The 16,503-nt window shown below is 38.7% G+C and overlaps 1 protein-coding gene across 1 annotated transcript in view; it reads left to right on the top strand.

Annotated features, from left to right (window-relative positions):
- NYAP2 (neuronal tyrosine-phosphorylated phosphoinositide-3-kinase adaptor 2) overlaps window positions 1–15,727 on the top strand; it is a 672,454-nt gene extending 656,727 nt beyond the window's left edge. Inside the window, exon 5 of the mRNA XM_078668043.1 lies at window positions 12,963–15,727. Coding sequence (XP_078524169.1) covers window positions 12,963–13,093 — 131 coding nt within the window. The 3' untranslated portion in view covers window positions 13,094–15,727. The remainder of the gene's footprint in view (window positions 1–12,962) is intronic.
- The last annotated feature ends 776 nt before the right edge of the window (window positions 15,728–16,503 follow it).

Below are 16,503 nucleotides of genomic sequence, written 5' to 3'. Positions count from 1 at the left end.
GCAAATATCCTAATCACTTGGAGGATGACGAGTGAAAATTGGATCAGGTGGAACCTTACATCTATTTAGGCATTTGACAGGACAGATGAACAGGTCTAAAACCGAATTGTGTGCATTAAAGTTAAAATATTCGTATTTACGATATACTCTAAGAAAACTCCATCTCAAGAAATATAGCTTGATGATGCGGTCTGTTTTTGCAATTATTGCCAAACTAATACCAGCAACCCTATTCAGCACACAAATATTTTAGGAAGAGGTAGGGATGATGACTTGGAAAAGATATGTGGTCATTTGATTAATATTAATTTGTGGTTAGAATGATCGTGAACAAACCTTATTTTCAAGGTCTGAATGTAATAAAAATATTACGTATCAGCTAGTAATTACAGCAGAATGGAGTACTTTTCCCAAATATAACCCTTTTAAGGCTAAGATAAAGGGCAAAACAAGTCAACTCTCATTTTGCAGAGATGTTTCAGTGTTTAGGGCTTTCAAATTAGCCCCATTGCCATCAGAGACAGTTATGACTGTCCTTCCACAGTTGCATTTAATTGACCCAGCCAAAGCACTTGGGAGACAAACGTTTGAGGTTTCAATTGCTGTCAACTGCGAACAGTAGATCTGCCTGGTGGAATGAGGCAACTTGCATATGGCAGTGCTGCCTTTCTGTAATGAAAATGTAGTGTCATTTGTATTTAGCTGTGGGTGAAATTGGAACAGGTACAATTATTGAATTCACATTTACTCATATCTGGGGTTGGGACCCTTAGAAGGTCTGCACAATCATGCATAACAGGTGCAAATCAGTAGACTGAGTAAATGTAAAGATCTATTAGCAATTAATGCAGGAAGAAAATAAGGCAGAAGACAAATATGTCTGTTGTCTATTAGGAAATGTGTAAGAAAATGGATTGATACTAGTTGGGGAAGATGTGAGTCCTTCCCAAGTAACATGTCCAAAATCGTGTCAGGTCTAACACACAAGTTCAATAAATAAACCTGGAACAACCCCTGATAGCAATGGCACAGAGAAAACAGGATTGACTTAAAGAAAGAGTGAAAAGCGGTTAGCATTACCAAAAAAATAAAAAAGCAAATCACAACCCAATAACAATCTCACAACCAAGGTCTAAAATAGAGAAAAATGTATAGGAAAAATTATACCAAAACATCTAAAATATATAAGAAGAACCAGATATTTGAATGTCAAAAGGTTTTGGATAAAAAGCTCCAAGAAGTATAGTGCCAGTCAGAAGCCACTGTTAATGGTTGACCAGAACCTAGGCATGATTTCAGGCTGACCATGTTGGCACTGGGGTTGGATACCAACAAAGAATATATATTCTGATTAAGGGCCTGATTTAGAGTTTGGTGGGCAGGTTCCTCCATCTCAAATGTGACAGTTATACCATCCACTTTATCACAAGTGGCATAGAATATATGGACCTTGGAAAATGGCAGATGTGATATTCATCACGTTTGTGATAGGCAACCTGTCCGACAAACTCTAAATCTGGCCCTATGGGTCTGATTTTAGAGTTCGGCAGAAGGATTATCCTTTCACAAATGTGATAGATTTTTGGTCTGCCGTAATACAAGTGCCTCCAAGGCACTTGTATTAAGGCAGATGGGATAACCATCACAATTGTGATGGACTAACCTGTCAGCCGAACTCTGAATCAGGCCCTTAGTTTCTGTAATGGAAGTCGAAATCCTCCTGCTGGGTAAGGTTGCAAGCTATATCCAACCAAGGCCTCTTGCGAAGCCAGTTAGATGTTTCACTAGGCCCTGCTGATGCAATTGGTTACTTTTTTATGCCTTCCCCAGTCCAGAATCTTAATTTTAGAATGAATCTTAACTGTAGAATTTTTTAGAAGTTTTGTTCATGTTGTAGCCAACCAATCAGAGCGCTCGCTCATGAAGTAGCATTGCTCCTGTGCGAGTGAGCTGGCTTAAAAGAAAAAAGCTGATTCTGCCAATCTGAACACTCTATTTTTTCAAGTTGATCTTGCGGGACTCCTGTGAGTGCCCCTTGAACCCAACCATCAAGATATACAAATATTTTGTACTGCAATTTCTCTTAAACTACTCAATGCATTTACACCAAAATACACGCTTTCTGGATATAGCACGTTTTCTGGATATAGCTTCCCGCCAAATTTGGTATCATTTAGATCAGTAATTTGAGCTGTAGCCATTTTCAAAAGATTCCATGCAAAATGTGCGGGGAAATTTGGTTTTGGAACTCCCCATTTTTCTCGGCCCTCGCTTGATAAATCACTCTAAAACTTTCCAGTTCAGAGATGAGGTGGGAGAACATTTTTGTTCAGAAACTTTTATTTATATTCATCAAATAGTGGCAAAGTTAGTAGGAAAACAAACATTATTTCCAAAGTAACACAATCCTAACTATAACTACCCAGTGGCTAGATATCTAACTATATCTAAATATATATGAACAGTTTTGTTATTAAATCTCGTATTTAAAGTAGCTATGTTTTGAAAAGAATATTCGTATTCAAACGGGCTGCAGCATGAATTTAAATTTTGCACTTTAAATTCATTAAATTTGCTGATACATGCGTTTAAAAAAAATCTAAAATGGGATTTTTTAGAATTGTTAAAATATTATGAATTATAAATGATTTTATCATATTTATTCATTATATATCAGCCCGATTAGATCTTGCACTAATTTGTAGGTCTATACAGCTACTAGGAAGTATGTTTTCTATGTTGTTCATTGTTCGGCTCTGCCTAATTCTTGCACTAGCACTTTAAATACTGGTCACCGCCTAACGCAACTTGCCATGTGATCAAGCTTCGGTGGAAGCGAAACGCGTTATGGCGGCTGGCTGACTGAAAAATAAAGCACTCTGAGTTAAGCACAGAATTTGGGTCTGCTTTTCGTCATTTTAATAAGGCAGGAGCCTTGTCCTGGTGGCGAGTTACTTAGATATATATATATATCCCGGGCGTAAGGGGAACCGAGAGAGGAAATATTTATATAATATATTAATAATTTTGGTATTTTAGAATTTTAAATAAACCAAAACGCAGATTTTGCACAACAGTATATGAATTGTTTGATGCTGCTATATTTAATGCTCTAAAATTAAATGAATTTTAGGTGGTCTTAAATGATTATGAAAATTATATTTGTTCATATTTATTGATTATTTAATATTTATGGCATATATTTTGCACATTTCATATGATATGGCTTGTCGAAATAATAATAATTATCCATGATCAATGCCATCAACAATATTGAAAAATTGTAAAGCATACTACAAAGAGAAAGATGTATTGTTCGCAATAGTATTTTTTCACTTTTTATCACCACGTGGTACAAATGGTTGTAAAAAAATAAGTATTTAATGTGGAGGTTACTGCATAGTCGCTATGTGATCAAGGTTACTCGATAACCGAAACGCGTCATGCTAGAAGAAGAACGTGAGAGGAGAGAATAAAACTTCCTGAAATATTTACTTGCTGCGTGGTGGTCCGTTATTCTGTGGTAAAAGCACGCTGGATGAAGAATCTACAAGAATATCAAACACTGAAGTTTGGTTGCTTTCGTCCACGGACCCCGCCTTGGAAGTTGGTGTCCGCCCTCAACCGAACTTGCTGCAAATCCGAGAGGAGAATCTTGGCTGGTTGAACCCCCTGCGAGCTGGCTGAAACAAACACGCCGAGTATTGAGAACGCCGAAGCTAGTCGGAGGACCCGCGGAAGCAGACTCGTATACTCGGTGAGTGAAGCACACAGCGAATAGCAGGACAGGGCTGGCAGCAGTAATTGACATAGGAAGTGTCTCTCTGAGAAGCCATATCGCATATGTACATGCTGGCGTAATTAAAATTACAAACCACGAAAAGGCAATAACATGCTTAACGATGCAGTACGAGAGAGAGAGGCCAATGCGGATGCATATTTCGATGCCGTAAAAACATCAAGTTCCGTAAGTACGGCGACAAATAACCCCAAGGAGGGTGCTAACAAAGACCTCAATTCGCTTTTAAAAAATCTAGAAAAGAAAATGAAGACTGAAATCACAAAATGGTGGGAGCATAAGTCCCTTACAAAGTATGCAGATGCAGGGAGAGTCCCACGTGGACTTCGCATATTACTGGCTCCTAGTTTTGAAAAGCCTAACCCAGCGATGCTTCGTGAATGGGGGGAGAGCAACTTACAAGCGTCCATGAATCTCATACATATACTGATTAAATACGCTGAGATCGATCGCTTGGTAATAGTGGCGGAATTTGAGGACATTGAAAATGAACTGAGCAAGTCAGATAAACAAGATTGGATTACATTGAAAAGGAATGAAATTAAAGATCGTTTGAAAAAATATGAAGAAAAGGTAATTGCGAGGAAAATACATAAATTTTCTAGAGACCTGGAAGACTACCAAAAAGGGCAAATATATACTTTCTCAAAAAAATATGATAACCTTCGAAAACTGAAAGGGAAGAAGACCCTGAAACCGAATACTTTGCAAACTGGTGCCTCAAATGCAATTTAAGATGACACAAACACTGATGCAGAATCATTGACAAGTGGTTCAAGTGATGAAACGGGCAGCAACAGCAGTAGAAATACTGAATTTGTGGCACTGAGCATGGAGGAAGAGGTGGATTTTTTTGTGTCTGCCAGGATGAGAACCTTCAGGCCACGAAACGAGCAAAATCAGGTCGGCAACGGCGGAACACAATCAGACGCACAATCAGGAGGAAACACAAGCGGGAAGCCCAAAAACAATAAAAACTTCTGGCGCAAGAAGTGAGGGCTGACGCACATACAGTGGTAAATTTGACGACGATGGTCCTTACAAAAGCGGAGGAACAACTGCTAGCCTTGGGCCTTAACTACTGTCCTAATACTGATTTTAATTATGCCACCACCCTGATTGACATCTTCAAATTTATAAGAAAATTAAAATTGAGAAAGTTCTTTGCAATGAAAAGTGTTTGGGATGAGAAAAAATCAGGAATACCCACTACAACAGGTTTAAGCCTACGGGCTTCTGAAGTACCCACGTTATGGGCGCTACAGGAATAAGACAATGAAGAAGAAAGTGATTCACAATTATCCACGCAAACAAGATTACGTGAGATGAATCTACTCCAGAAAGAAGCGGGAGAAAGCCCCTTTAAGCCCAGATCGACATTCATTCCGCTCATGCCAAAAGATGCAATCGATGTATTCCATGACCGTGTTATTAAAGAAATGAAGAAATTAAATTGCCAAACTAATCGCAACAAAAATAGACCTAATCAGCAACAGATTGAGTTCACCAAATTAATGGAAAAAATAAATAAAAATGCAGAAGTAGTGGTGAAAAAATCCGACAAAGGGGGCAACATTGTCCTTTGGTGTAAAACAGACTATGAGGCAGAGGCAAAGCGGCAGCTAGACAACACAGACTGCTATGAGAAAACATCAATGAAAATGTATAATAAAGCAAAAGACAGTATTAAAAAGGAATTGCAAAAATGGAAAAATGAAGGTTTAATAACCGGTGAAGAATTCAAGTTCATGTATAACACCCATCCAGCAATGCCCTTTTTATATCTGCTGCCGAAACTACATAAAGGACAAATACCCATACCGGGTCGCCCAATAATATCAGCCATCAATGGTATGACGGAGCAAATAGGACAATATATAGACTTTTATCTACAAGACTGGTAAAAGGTTTGCCATCGTACATAAAAGATACTGGCGATTTCCTGAAACGGATTGACAAGATGTTATGGACTGATGATTTAATGCTACTAACTCTAGACATAGAGTCGCTTTACACCAGCATTAATCATGAACAAGGTCTAAAGGGTACCAAATACTTTTTAGATACACGTCCAGCAGAATATGTCCTTCATAATAAGATGCTCATGTCATTGATCACTTGGTGTTTAAATAACAATCTCTTTACTTTTGGCAAGGATGTGTTTAGACAAAAACGAGGGGTGGCAATGGGGGCCTGCTTTTCTCCGAGCTACGCGTGCTTGCACGTTGGGTTCTGGGAAAAGCAGGTGCTCTGGAAAAAATACCAACTAGAAATGGAATCAAGAGTCTGTCTATGGATGCGCTTTATAGATGATGTTTTTATTGTGTGGAGGGGTGATGGTCAAAGTGCAAAAGACTTTGTTGAAAAACTAAATGTGAATGATTACAACCTGTACTTTACATCTCATTGTAGTAAGAGCACAATTGAATTCTTAGATGTTCAAGTTCAGGTGGCTGATAACACATTAATCACTACCGCATATAGGAAGCCAACTGCAGGCAATGCGACCCTCCACGCATCCAGCGCGCACCCAACACACCTAATTGCCAGCATACCCTACGGGGAAGTATTGCGCTTAAAACGAATATGCAGTACCCCCGATGAATATGAAAAATGCAAAACCGCAAGTCTAGAAAGACTGCGAGCTAGAGGGTATACAGAGGATATGCTTAAGAAAGCAACTAGTAAGGCAGATGCAAAACCTCGAATAGATCTTTTACCCCCAGATATTGAGGAAGAGAATGAAATTGTGACTAATAAAGAGGCACCAAGAGTGATCACTACGTTCAGCAGACAAGAACGGAAGATAATAGCTATCTTAAATAGAAACTGGCCAATTGTCTTAACTGACAACATTTTAAAAGAAGAACTTTCAGAAAAATTACAGGTTACTTTTAGAAAATGTAAGAACATGGCCGCATATGTGTCGCAACCACCGATAGCAGGGGCTCCTGCGTCTATGTGGTTGCCACCCAAACATGGTTTCTTTAAATGCACAACATGTCGGGCCTGCAATTTTGGTAGGAATACTACTAAGTATAACACTCCCTTTAGCGACGAAGAATACAAGATCAAAGGCAATTATGATTGTCGCACAGAATTTGCTGTGTATATACTTACCTGCACATGTGGGCTCAGATATGTGGGCAGCACCATCAAACCAGTGCATGTAAGAATATTGCAGCATATATACGCGCAATCATTAATAGTGACCCCACCTATCCCGTAGCAAGGCATTTTAAAGCAATACATGACAAAAATATTAATTGCTTGAGTTACTTTGTTATTGATGCGGTACAAGTACCTAAAAGAGGTGGGGACAGGGAAAAGCTCTTAAGACAGCTGGAGACGAGGTATATTTTAAATCTAAACAGTAAGTCTCCAAATGGATTGAATAACACGGAAGACATGCACACATTTCTATGAAATTAAGAGATATATAATAAAATACGGTAACAGTGAAAATTAAAGTTTTTATGCGAACGCAGAAGCCGATCTCTCAGTCCTAAGAAATTTTAAATATACTTACATTGTATCTATTATTTTGTACAAACACAGAGCACTTTTTGGACTAATACATATAACATATATGGTTTCTGGGCCCGGGCTCGGTCTCAGAATCATATAAATTTACAGGAGATTGAGTGTGCCATATTATTTTAATGGTGTTGAGGATAATTATCGACAGGCGATCTTTTGCACATATAGGAGGATGTTCATCTAGGTACTGTATTTGCGTAATTTTGCACATTACTTTGGTTTTAAAGCATTTTATGCTGATATTCTTTAATAATTTTGGTATTTTAGAATTTTAAATAAACCAAAACGCAGATTTTGCACAACAGTATATGAATTGTTTGATGCTGCTATATTTAATGCTCTAAAATGAAATGAATTTTAGATGGTCTTAAATGATTATGAAAATTATATTTGTTCATATTTATTGATTATTTAATATTTATGGCATATATTTTGCACATTTCATATGATATGGCTTGTCGAAATAATAATAATTATCCATGATCAATGCCATCAACAATATTGAAAAGTTGTAAAGCATACTACAAAGAGAAAGATGTATTGTCCGCAATAGTATTTTTACACTTTTTATCACCACGTGGTACAAATGGTTGTAAAAAAAAAAGTATTTAATGTGGAGGTTACTGCATAGTCGCTATGTGATCAAGGTTACTCGATAACCGAAACGCGTCATGCTAGAAGAAGAACGTGAGAGGAGAGAATAAAACTTCCTGAAATATTTACTTGCTGCGTGGTGGTCCGTTATTCTGTGGTAAAAGCACGCTGGATGCAGAATCTACAAGAATATATATATATATGTATATGTATATATATATATATATATATATATATATATATATATATATATATATATATATATATTCGGCTCCAATTATCCACCAGGATTCCACCTGTATAGATGCGCGGCACTCACGGGGATGGTTTTTCCAAAAGTTTTTATTAAAAAACCTCTAGCACATCAAGACGCGTTTCGGCGTTTAGCCTTTGTCAATTTGCTCAACCTTGAGCAAATTGACAAAGGCTAAACGCCGAAACGCATCTTGATATGCTAGAGGTTTTTTGATAAAAACTTTTGGAAAAACCATCCCTGTGAGTGCCGCGCATCTATACAGGTGGAATCCTGGTGGATAATTGGAGCCGAGTGTATGTGACGGGTACACCCCCGTCAAGCGGGCACCCGCTTGCGAGTGCGGCAGGCTGGTGTTGTTGGAGCTACAAAATATATATATATATTATATATATATATATATGATTAGAGATGCCTATTACTAACACTCCCCAATAGCAAATCACATGGGCAAGATGGTCATTCTGACAAATTTTACAAAATTGGGGGCAATAACATCAAGAACATGTTCCATGCAGTGTTTAAGGAAGCCCAAGGCACAGGACGGTTTCACTCTTTCTCTAAAAGAGCAATAAAAACAATGACACCTAAACAAAATAAGAACCACTTATAACCTGCTAACTGTGACTCCATTTCATTGACTAGTGTGGATGTTAATCACAGCCAAATAGACTATGCAAAGTAATTCACACTCCGATTGACAACTCACAAGAAGGCTTCATCCCAGGCAGACATTCAAGACATCATCTCAGAACACTGTCTATTGTATTTGCCTTCTTTGAACCCTGAGGTGTTAAAAAATTTTAGACCGATCTCGCTACTGCCAGCTCCAGCAAAAATGCTGGAAGTTCATCTAAATCGGCATTTGACAGCGTTTCTGGAAAAGGAGAACTGCCTGGATCCATCTCAGCATGGATTCCGTGCATCTCTTAGTACGGAAATTGCCCTTACGGTAGTAGTAAATAAAATCAGATCTGAGGTGGACAAGGGCCAAACCACTTTGTTGGTTATGCTGGATCTAACAGCAGCTTTTGATACCCTGTCCCCCTCTATCCTGGTGGATAGGTTGAGGGGCATAGGGGTAGGAGGCAGTGCTCTGAAACTTCTCTCCTCCTTCTTGCACTCGAGAAAACAAAAAGTGAAACTGGGTGAGTTTATGTCCCCCACTATGGCGGTGCAATGTGGAGTTCCACAGGGCTCAGCGCTTAGCCCAGTTTTGTTCAATGTTTATGTGACCCCCCTAGCCAAAATAATAAGGGATTTTGGTTATCAGGTGTTGTCTTATGCTGATGACACTCAGATCATTGTCTCAGCAAGCCAGTCAGGGAAAGACTGTGCGGTAAAATTTAAGACCTGCATGGAGAGGGTTGCATCCTGGATGGTAAGAAACTATCTTAAGCTCAATGGCGAGAAAACAGAGGTGCTGGTAATTGGTAGGAACCAAGACCTGTGGAACGAGGAATGGTGGCCCGCCGCCCTGGGCGAATGCCCTCGCCCGTCAAAATTCGTAAAGAATTTAGGCGTTATTATTGATCCCACCTTGTCGTTTGACCGACAGGTAAATAGAACCGTCGGCACCTGCTGTTCTATCATCCGTACTCTGAAGAAGATAGCCCCGTTTTTATCCCCTGAGGCGCGCAAACAATCGATGGTCGCCCTGGTGTTATCCAGGGTCGACTATTGCAACGCTCTCTACTGTGGGATTAATCAGAAGGAGATCTATAAACTCCAGGTTATCCAAAATGCTGCTGCGCGACTGGTCTTGGATCTTTCGAGACGATCATCAGCGACGGCAGCAAGAAAAGAATTACACTGGTTGCCCGTTCAGGCAAGAATCTCATTTAAGATTCTTTGCCTCACTCACTGTGTTTTCTTTGGATCTGGCCCAGAAGGGGTCAAAGGCCTGTTAAAGCCCTATACCCCTAGCAGATCTCTTCGATCTGCCTCAAAAAACATGCTGCTGGTTCCGAGAATTAACAAGGCGAGATGGGGCGGTAGAGCCTTCTCCTGGCTTGTTCCCAAACTTTGGAACTCGCTCCCGCTCGAACTGGCCAGACAATCGTCTCTGCCAATTTTTCGCAAAATGTTAAAAACGTGGCTGTTTTCCTCGTCGTAATAGCTCCTCATTGCACTTAGTTCTGCCATTCTCTTTTGACTCTACAAACTGTTCTTTTCTGTATGCTCTTTCCATCTTTTAGCACCTTGATGCCCTGTGAGGGTTTAAGTGTCCTTTTCTTTTCCTCTAACGCTATATAAATGTATCTATTATTATTATTATTATTTTTTTTTTTTAGTTTTATATAGCGCGAACTAGACCCAAACCGAATCAGGTATCAGAGCGCTTTACATAGCACCAGTTACGTTACATGAGGACAGACACACATTCATTTTTAGGCACGGGGAGATTAAGTGATTTGCCCAGAATCACAGGAGGTTACCGAGACTCGAACCCAGGTCCCCAGGTCCGAGGTCGAGCACCCTAGCCGTTTGGCCAACTCCTCTCCCCTATTATTGAAGGATAAACAACTCTAGACCACAAATAACTGTCTCCCGAGATGTGTAGAAAGCCTTTGATTGAGTAGATTGGATATATTTATTCAGAACCCTCAAAATATTTAACATAGGAGATGACTTCATATCAGAAGTTAAATGGCAGATGAGGTTAAGGATTTGCTTTACACATACAAGATGATGCTGTCATTAACTAACCCTGAAAAATTGCTGCCTCCTATTATGTCCCTAATAGAGACATTCTAACTCTTTTCTAGCTATAAAATTAATTAGACGAAGTACTCCCTATGTCTAGATACACCACAAAAGAGGTAGCAAGACCATGCAACTTTAGATGCATCACAAACAACCTTAAATACCTAGGAATCGTTTTGAAATCTTGGTTCAAGGATATAGAGGTAGATAATACGTTTCCCCCAAACCATCAAATAAAATTGGACTTCCTAATGCATTGAATTTATCGTCATTGGGTCAAGTGCAAGTAATCAAAATGATGATTATTATTTATTTTTATCGCAATTTACATACTCATAAATTTGAATGCAATATTTGTACCCATGTTGCAGATAACTAATGAAGAATGATTTCAAAAAAGGAAAAGAAAATATTTAGCTGTATTTGACGTTCGTCTTTAAAAATCACAACCATAATCCTGAGTTTGAATGTGCAAGAATGTTTTCTCACTTCACTGTTAATAATTTTTTATAACACTGGTACAATATTTTCTACACATTGTACAAACGTATTCAATATCACGTAAAGAAATATATACTGCCCCCCTTTCCCCTCCCCACAATGACACCATGAGGAACATCCGCACCCAACGGACTCCAATACTCATATGATTTTCCTTCTTCCCCCTCTCCCACCGCCTGCGCACAATTGCCTCTTCACATACACCATACTGCTCGCTGCCTACATGACCCCCATGCATCGATCGCCGCACGCTACAGATCTGACTGTCCCGCATTGGCGAATGTGTTGCCCCTCCCACACCCACGTCCTCACACGCCCAACCATCACTGGGGGTTCTACCACCGGTTGCCACATGAACAATACTGTATTATCGCACCTAACACGCCCCTATGACGGTGATCCCTCCTTGACCATTTGGCATGCAGGCGAGCCACCCGCCATAATCTCTTGCCTGCCCGCCCACTGGACGACCACCGATGCATTGGCGCCGCGCTTTCCTCCTTAAAACCCATGGCAATCTCTACCTCCATTCCCCCCCCTCTCGTATATATTTTCCATGTTACTGTTCTAAAGTTTATTGATATACTGGTCCCATTCCTTTTGGACCAGGCCTTTCCAAGTTGGATATTACACACGCTACACCATGGGGCCTTTGAGAGTAACAGTCATGGCCGAAGTGATCCTTTCTGAATACCGGTACAAATACCAAACACTCTCATTGGAGTGGATAAGCCGTATTGATATTCGCTCACCAACACACTTAGGATGCAGACTAGCCTCATCCCTCACTATTACTACCCCAAGTCCTCTTGGGAGGTGAGCTCCACTGGCACTCCTCCTCATACCCCACGGGTATCTAAGCGAGCCACAATCCATTTGAAGACATCAATGAGTGCTAGCATAGCCCTATACTCACGGGATCACACATATTACAAAAAAAAAGAAAACTCTACAGACCCACATCTCCACATCACCAAATGTCTGTATAATTGTACAGTGTTGATATTGACCGTTTACGCTGCTGAACCTCAGGGTTGTCGGCCTTGAGGCTGTGTTCATTACATACCTGTGAAACGACTCAACATACATGCGGCTGGCCCGGATGGGTTGTAAGCGGAACGCTGTGTAACGCTCCTGTTGATTAATAAAGGTCTTAAAAATAAAAAATAAATAAAAAAAATAAAAATTGTACAAACGTATTCAACATGTTTAGTCACTTGGTTGTATCAAAGAGGAAAGGCCGTTTGGTGGCTGAGAAACTCCAATGTTATGAAAAGGCAGCGAAAAACTTGGTTCTACAAATCTTTCAACTGTGTGAGACATAAATCAAACTATATGAATCTTGAATACATTATCAAATTAGTGATATAAAATAATGGCACAAATATTGGCTACTATTACTTCTTGGCTGATGACTTGCCCTATTCTGATCACAACTAGCATGCAACAGTTGTCTTTGTGAGTTTGTAAATTCTGTGCCACTTTACCAAAGTCTACTTGACAATTGAAAAGCCTCATTTCAATCTCAGTTGAATTCACTTTTTGCTTCTTTCTTTTTTCTAATTAAAGATATGAAAGTGAGCTGCAAGTTAGGTCGGTCTGCTTCAACATCAGGCGTGCCTCCTCCTTCAATAACTCCTCTCAGGCAAACGAGTGAGCTGCACCAGAGCCAGGTACCAACGTTAGCCAATCCCGAATGACTTCATGTGGTGCTACATGCCAAACACGCCTCACCTTTGTCTGCCATTTGTTCGGGTAGATCACGTTATGTGTTTGTCTTTAATTTCTGTGTTTCTGTCTGTCATACCAAGCAACAAAACTGTCTCCATTAATTGTACTGTAGAACTTTCCTTGCCACATGCTTCTTGAGTGTGTCTCACTTTAGATTTGAACCATTCTGTAACATAAATATTGTAGAACTGTATTCCGTGTATTGGTTTCTTTCTATGTTTTGTGTACTTTTTTACTGTTTAAAAAATTTATCAACTTTTGATAAATTTTTAAAGTGAGTTTCTGTATACAGTAGAATCTTTGTCTTGTCAAAACCATGTGCACTGCTGTTTACAGATGAACTGTACATACATTTTACTTCTGTCCTACTGTATTGTAATTGCATTATTTTTGAGCCTGGTGCATGTTTGCATTGCACTTTACATTCTCATATGTTCTATGCTCAGTTATTGTTCTTTCATCATGGCAGCTCAGCTCTTTTTAGAACTAGGGAATAAAAAAATAACGGCACTACTAAATAGTCAGCCTTTAGCTATGTAATTTGTAAAATAGCTTGCTTCTGTAAACCAAATAGTTATTCACTGAAATACCAGACATTCTCTTTATGAGAAAGAACTGTAAGTTTTTGTGCATGTCCAGTCATATTTACTATATCACTTTTATTAAAGTTATTCGAAATAAAGATACAACCCAAATCACTTTCAACTTTGTTGTTTTGTATGCCAATGCTGTTGTTTATGTTTTGTTTCTGTACCTGTCTGTGTTGTGTTATAATGTTTTTGTTTATGTGATGACTTTCTACAAAATGTGAAGCATATTAATCTTGTTAAGAAAAAAAAGCCATATCTTAATGGAAAACTTTAAATCATGTAGGTCTGTCTGATCAGGTACATAGTTTGAAATCTTTTCTGCCTTAAAAATGTCACATTTCAGCCAACCTACTTCAAGTTAAGCTTTCTGAAAAGGAAGGTTTATTACAGACAATCGTTGTAGTTCTGTTTACTTTTATAAACCCTGGCTTTTTTTATCAGCTTAGGCTGTGCATGGAATCATTTTTTAAGAAAATAATTTGAAATGGTTTTGCTAAAAATCTCTAGACCTCCAACTCAAATTTATTTTAAAATATAACAAGCCTGGTAATTTAACCTGTTACATATATAGAACTCTGTCATTTAATGTATGTTTCAGCTCTGGGACTTTAAAGTTGGCCCGTACTGTTCCTATGGTACTTGTCATTGCCATTAGTAACCACAATATGATATTCAAAGTACTCATGACTAGAAACAAGTCCCTTTATGTTGAGGTCACCCACCATGTTACCATAGCAAATTGAAATGCAATTGTTACCATCACACTCAAAAATCACAACTCTAAATTGTGCAATCAGGAGAAGAAACAATCTGCACTCGTTCTCATAGCTTGTTATTTGTTAAATAGAAAACTATAATAGCTCAAAAGAATGGGACTGAAGAAAAATTGGTGTGCCATTAGTCCCTGACACAAGTATGTATTTATTGTCCACAGCAACACTCTTACTCAATAAATTGCCTCCTTTCCTAATCCATTTTCAATCCATATTAATCAAGATAACTATGTTACTCTGAAAAGCATATCAGCAGCTGACTTAATGTATTCCTATTGCTCTTAGGATGTTCTTTAACTTCACACCCACCTACAAAGAAGGGTATTCAATTTGTGTGGCCTGTTACAGCATCTCCCAATTTTTTTCTAAATAAAAACCAAGAGATATGAGCAAAAACATGTAATTGGAAGTGTGCAACCTCCAATTGCACTGACCTTATTAATGAGCATCATGCGTTCCAGCGCCACAATGCTTGAATACGTATTTTTACTATGAAAGATGAAGCTCACTTCCCGCCCTAGTCTTCTATGTTTGCCATTTTTGGTGGTCATATTTATGAGCATTAGCTGGCACACCTGTTATTTCTTGGCTGAGACTGGATGGCAACTTTGTCAGGGTAATTATGTGTTTTGCTGCTGGGGATTCAATTCATTAGTAAGGCGACTTGTTCCTTAAATGTAACAATGGCAATAACAGCTAGTGTAGTTATACTGTTCAGATGTGACATAGCTAGCAGAGTTTGTCTAAACAGGCACTGAACAGGAGCAATTACATAGCATCATTGAGTTGCATTGCCAGAGCAACTTGGAGAAGCAGCATGATTCCTGCTTGTAGTACGTCCATTCCCTTTCCTTTTTTTAATGTCTCCCTTGCCTGAATAATGGAATCACAGCCAATGTCTGTACATTTTACAATATTGAAAACATGCCATGTGCTGTAACATGTTGTTTTCTTTTCCCTTAACTACCTTGATTTTAAAACTAAACCAACCTTTTTAACAACATAAAGAGGTACAGGGTAATTATTTAATGTGTTCGAGGTTCACCAAAGTGGAAAGTTAGGTCTAAAAAACATGTTTTAGGTGGCATAATGTACATAATAGTCATCCATCATATTTGACAATTTTGTAGCAACAATGCAATTTTACCATAAACTACTGTGAATTTGAAGCTCTGCTAAAACATACTACTTTTTGTGGTTGTTTCAAATGCAAGTTAATTGCCTACTTATATTGCCTTATTAAAACGAAATAAAAAGGAGCATTTAATTAAAATGATTTGTCATTTCTTAAATTCTTTTGCAGCAACCCATTTAAATATGTTTAGATGCACCAATCAGTAAATGATTTTCACTCAGAGTTACTGTTACATTCTACATGCTATCAAATGGGCTTGTGGGGAAATTCTGCAGTGGAGTAATACATTTATGTGGCCTTTCAATAATCCTTACAGTGTTTAAAGTGATGAATGAGTAATAATTGCATAGTATCCAAAGTGCAGCATGATTGTTATATAAAGGACTTTGCTGATCGTGGTGTCTGAACATGACAAACATAATTGCATACAATAAACATGTTAACAGCAAAAAGTAATCAATGTCATAGAGAGCATTCAGTAAAAGGGGACACATTGTATTTGTTTAGTCACACAATTATCAATTATTTTTGTCAATGCAACATTGCTGGAAACAATTCTGAACACAGATAGCAGGTTTGTCAATAATACTGGTAATTCCCGGCAAACAACACTTACAACGAAACTTTTACAACGCACTACCACTACAACGCAACCATTACAACGCAAACTATTACAACGCATTGCTCTGGGGGGCGCTCTAGGATAGGGAATAGGTTAATTTACTATCCAATAACCTTCCCTAGTGTCCACGGGGACTGGAGTTGGAATAGTAAATTAAACTATTCACTATCCAGCACCCAAAAGCACTATGCGTTGTAATGGTATGCGATGCAAAAACCGCGTTGTAAAGGCAGGCGTTGTAATAGCCTGCGTTGTAACG

This window comes from Lissotriton helveticus, chromosome 11, assembly GCF_964261635.1.
Source record: "Lissotriton helveticus chromosome 11, aLisHel1.1, whole genome shotgun sequence".
Lineage (NCBI taxonomy): Eukaryota > Metazoa > Chordata > Amphibia > Caudata > Salamandridae > Lissotriton > Lissotriton helveticus.
Note: the sequence above shows the minus strand (reverse complement) of the source record. Positions and strands in the feature narration are given on the sequence as shown.